The 5,290-nt window shown below is 41.7% G+C and overlaps 1 protein-coding gene across 1 annotated transcript in view; it reads right to left on the reverse strand.

The window, feature by feature from the left end:
* Positions 1 to 1,057: 1,057 nt before the first annotated feature.
* The window catches only part of SARC_08110 (hypothetical protein), a 4,974-nt gene continuing 741 nt past the window's right edge, over positions 1,058 to 5,290 (reverse strand). Inside the window, exons 3-6 of the mRNA XM_014297931.1 lie at positions 4,567 to 4,641; positions 3,749 to 3,865; positions 2,835 to 2,891; positions 1,058 to 1,563 (exon numbers count right to left, since the gene is read on the reverse strand). Of these exons, the coding sequence (XP_014153406.1) occupies positions 1,471 to 1,563; positions 2,835 to 2,891; positions 3,749 to 3,865; positions 4,567 to 4,641 (342 nt within the window). The 3' untranslated portion in view covers positions 1,058 to 1,470. The remainder of the gene's footprint in view (positions 1,564 to 2,834; positions 2,892 to 3,748; positions 3,866 to 4,566; positions 4,642 to 5,290) is intronic.

Here is a 5,290-nt window from a genome sequence, read left to right on the forward strand (position 1 = left end):
AATACTATATATATATAATATATATATAGTTATTATATATATATATATATATATATATATATATATATATATATAGTATATGTATATAGTATATGTATATATATATATATATATATATATATATATACATAGATATAGATATATGTACACTCACCCACACCTACACCCACCCACCCGCACACACATATATATATAATGTACTATACGTAAATTATTAACTTCTTTATTATGTGAGTTTATATTTGTATATGAAAATATTTATCTGCATCTATCTGTATACAAGTACACTTAATAAGCAGAGTGACTTCCCATCGTACATGACATGCTACAAATGACAAGTTAACGGTGAATAAAATACGTATGTCTCCTGTGTTTTTATACGTAGGCATGTGTGGTACTGCACATACTCAACACAGGCTTACCCATGGCTGAATATACGTATCATGATACCCTACTATATAGAATCTACCATACAACCCAACTGTATATACGTACCATTCAGTCGTACTATATATACCTACCATGCAACCTTACTATATATACCTACCATAAAACTCTGCTTTAGTATACTCATATATGTATAGTCATATACATACATACGCACCACTTTATGTGCACCTGATTTGAGTGCACGTGTGTACACGCGTAAGAAACCTTGGAAAGCACATGCGGCAGGACAGGCTCCTCGCGTGACATTGGAATGACTTCATGTGCTACTGCGCCTAAGCGTCTCGCTCCGTATGCATTATCAAATTTTGTTATCGAAAATAAAAGATAATTTGATGTGACATATCTGAAGGCGACCCGACATATCTATAAATAGAACAGTAAGGCCTCACTCTCACAAAATCAGTGTTGTTTGACGCCTGCGTAGTGAAGCGAGGTCATAGCCCCATTTGTTGATCAAAGTAACCCGCCACTGGCGGCTGTACCTGTGCGCTCGCTGACGTAGGGAGGGTTGAAGGGTCTATGTCGATTCTACAGTCTCTCTTGGTCGAGCTTCATTGGCTTGTTTCCAGAACAATATGCTCGTTGGTGCTAAATAGCAAGAGCGCGTATTGCACCGTGTCAGTGTATCCGTAGTAATTATCGCCTATGCCCCACGTGGTCTGATAGTTGAAAACCTAAACCCTGAGCTGTTCGTCATACCAAGCATCTGAACTCTCACTTATCGTGACGCACCCCAAGACACTCTTCCCCACAGCGTTGAACGTATAATACTGGCGTAAAACGCCATGCACCGTTAGACGTACGGTGCTGGCCCGGTTTAAGGCCACTATCTGTCCCGCATATTAAAAGGCGACGAATTAGGGCGACCCGTCGTACACTGCTAGGGCTACAGTGTGGTGTAGATCTTCAAGGCCACTCTAACCCTCACACAGTACAATGCTTCTAACTCAGAGCATAAACCATCGTACACCGCTAGGACGGTGTGGGCTAGAGGATAAGTTCGACCCTTTGTCTCACATATTAGAAGGCTTCTAATTGGCGCAATCCGTCGTATACGGACACGGCCACGGTGTTGGCCAGGTTTAGGCATCGCACGTGGTCCGAGAACATCGGCTGAGAGAATGTCAACATCGACAACAGTGCAAAGAGCATGAGAGGGAGTGCTACTACAATGTCTAGACACGCGTACGTTTATATATACGGAAAACATAGCAAGGACACGGCGTGTGTGAGTGTTATAGATATACAGCTGATAGTATGTGTGAATTGCGTATGAGTGTGGGTGTGATGTTCATTGGGTTTTAAACGCATACAGACACTGGGCGCAGGGTGTGAGAAACTTGGACAGGATTATTGGTGTGACGAAACGCCATTTAGCGCAGTAGTAGCTTATATACTATAAGTAGATATGCGATTGTGTTCGCGATGAGGTAAACAGGCCCAATCTGAGATGAATATAATGCTATATCATTGGCTGAAATGGATATATGTCTATATCATTGGCTGAAATGGATATATGGTTATATCATTGGCTGAATACATAAGGCTATATCATTGGTAGGATAGCGGGAATTCCAGGCATGAAATCCTAGATATCATCGTCAATTAAACGAGCATGGATGCGAGACTCAAGTATGGAAATGTCAAGGTAAGTCGTAGCTAAGGCCATAACTAAGGCCGTAACCAAGGCCGCAGCTAAAGGCTTAACTAAGTGTGTTTGAGGTGAAAGCCTGAAGTATGGGAGTGAGAAACTAGCGGAGGATATTGAGTGGAAAATAATACATACAGAATGACAGCAATACATGATGGATTGGATCACTGACTTGGGACTCAGGCATGAATTGCTGGTTTAAACAGTTGAACAAGAGGGGTTGGTTGTGAGATACACCTATTAAATTGGATGTATAGGCAAACACAGTAGTATAGAGAGAGCCATTGGACTCCGACACTACGGGGGTGTATGCGAAGGACGCCACAGCTAGAGAGCAATGTTGCACAGTATCAAGAGAAGATGCGACCAGGATACGATCGAAAATACCAACAGAAGTATGTAAACTTCCAGGAATATCATGGTCCGCTATCAAGGTGAAATGAACAACGGCAGAGAAGATTGTGAGCGAAGGCGTTGTGAAGGGGTGTGAAGGTTTGTGATTCCGATACGTCGCAATGACATAGCAGTCTACCAATTTTAGGGTCTTAGAAAACCCATACACCCTAAAACCCTAATTGGTATCGGGCAAATAAATAGGAACATGACGTAAACGCCGACAAATCACCACTTATCAAGTATAATTGCCCATTAAATTATAGGAACTAGGCGTTTATAAAGGCACATTAATTGAAACACTAGTTCAGAACCAGACACTGATTTACACAGCACATACCAACGTAAAGCATCGATCGGGGTGCGTTTCCCTCCAATGCGCCGGCACTCCCGTCACCTGTAGAGATGCGAATATTATATTAAATATTGAATGTATTATACTATATGATAAATGCATTATAATATAATACATGTATGATACATGTATTAAAATATATGATAAATGTTTTATAGTATGCAAAACATGTCTTATATTATATGATGCATGTAACATATTATATGATACATGTATTATATTATACGATCAATACGAGGACAAGTTGACAGGAATCGGACACAAGATGGGTTTAGAAAAGACTTCTACCGGATTCAATTGACGCGTAGCCTATACCGAGGCATATGAGAAGTGCTTTGGCTCTGAACTGGTTGTGCGCAAAGAATGTTTTCTCATACTCAATCGTATGTCGTATGGTCTTTATCTCTCGATGATATGTACCATAGCTTGCACAAGGTGGGTAGTCGTATAGGATCTCCAGTGTTTGTATATATGCATGTGAGGATGAAGTAGGTCATATAGCTTTATGCACATAATATTGATTTTATAGACGTATGTATATGGACATGCACTTGATTGCGTTAAATACACTATGCAAGATAGTATATGCATGTGATATACTCCCCTAGAGAAACATAAAGTGAGAAAATTTATACATACAAAAAATTCTATATTCATATTACAAATTCCCCTAAAGAAAGCTGTGCACTCAGTCAGCCAAAATCACAGACAACGTAACACACGTGCACGAGTCATGTGCACATCGTTGCCATATCGATATAATTCATAGTTATCATATACAACATATACTATACCCCCATCCACAAGAACGCGCCCAAAGATAGCACACAACAGTAGCACTGCATAAGCGAAGATATAATGCATATTCGCTAATGACTGATATGGGCGAATGGGCCTACCTCGCTTCCAAAAAAGAGATAGTCGCCGGTGATCGGCTTCATGTGAGTGTACGGAGTGTCTGTCTTGGAAGTCAATATGTGCACGCGCCCAGGGTCCAAAGACTTGAAGAAGGCTTCCTGTTGTTGTATGAAAGAGGACATCTGGTGAGTGGTTGTATTTGCTACCAGTATCCAATGCGAGTGTATTGCACTAAAATAAGTATACTTATATATTCGTGTAAGGCAAACCGGAGACTTTATCTGAGAGTGGAATATGTTTATAGGGGGGCGAACGATGAATGTCGATATGCACACATGTCTATTCTGATACATGTACACATCTTAAACATACATAATATTAAACATACACATATTCTGATGACGACACGTGTACGTCGTCTCCCACGCAGAAGCTAAGACCGTAAACCCTGTAGCATCTTCTATAAAAGTTCCATACGTCACAACAAAACGTTAACCAACAGGAAGCACGAACACTCGTCCCATATTTCATTTGAAGTCAACGCGGTCTGCACCTTACACGAAGACATACCCTAGGACCATGTGCGACTTAACGCGGCCAACCAGAACAAGCGGATACACTCGCGCATAGTGTAGCAGTGCACACGTTTGTACTAAACCACACCCACTCGGTACACACGCTTGTACCGAACTAAACCCACTCGATACAGGCATGGGGCCACCCCCACCACCACAAATCGCTACAAGTACGTACGCGCCCGTGTGTGCCTAGGCACTGAGGGAGCCGAACATTAAGCGTTACGTTCAATATACTTATCACAGAAGTAATGGGGAAGAAAAGACAAACAGTTAGCAGGTACCTTGTCTGGTTGTAGTTCCCAGGAGAGGTGCTCCCAGTAGTCCAGTCCCGCGCGTTTCAGGTTGGCGTCGCTGATCTTCATCCCAACGTGATGCAGATATTGTGTGTGAGAGGAGACAACTTGTACAAAGACAACCAACAACAGCACATTCGTCTAAGGCGCACTGGTCCACCCAGGGACATGGATGGGTCATATGCATCCGAATTCTATAAAAAGGGTCAACCGGTCGTAATATGGGTCATACGCACCCGAATTCTATAAAAAGGGTCAACCGGTCGTAGTATGGGTCATATACACCCAAACTCTATAAAAAGGTTCAACCGGTCGTAGTATGGGTCATATGCACCTAAAACTCTATAAAAAGGGTCAACCGGTTGCAGTATGGGTTCCAACCCCTGTCGTTGTGTTATCAATGCCATTCATTTCTGGGGAATAAATCCCCATTATAATCGACTGTAGTATCATTGATAAGAAACAAGCTTGTGCCCGTGAGCTATAGAGGGGTACAGTCGAGTGCTCGATATGGAGACTCGATGTGCGATGTAGTCATACACTGAACGTCTCATACGCTCCCAAGAAACAACCGGAAATAAGAGAACGGCACTAGACTTAATCAACCCATGACGAATGCTCACAGTGCCGAAGAAAACCGATTCATCATCGAAGAAAAACAGAACTAGTATCAAACAAACAAAGATGATGTTTTAATTTGAATTATAGAACG

The sequence above is a fragment of the Sphaeroforma arctica genome (genome assembly GCF_001186125.1).
Source record: "Sphaeroforma arctica JP610 unplaced genomic scaffold supercont1.698, whole genome shotgun sequence".
Classification (NCBI taxonomy): domain Eukaryota; class Ichthyosporea; order Ichthyophonida; genus Sphaeroforma; species Sphaeroforma arctica.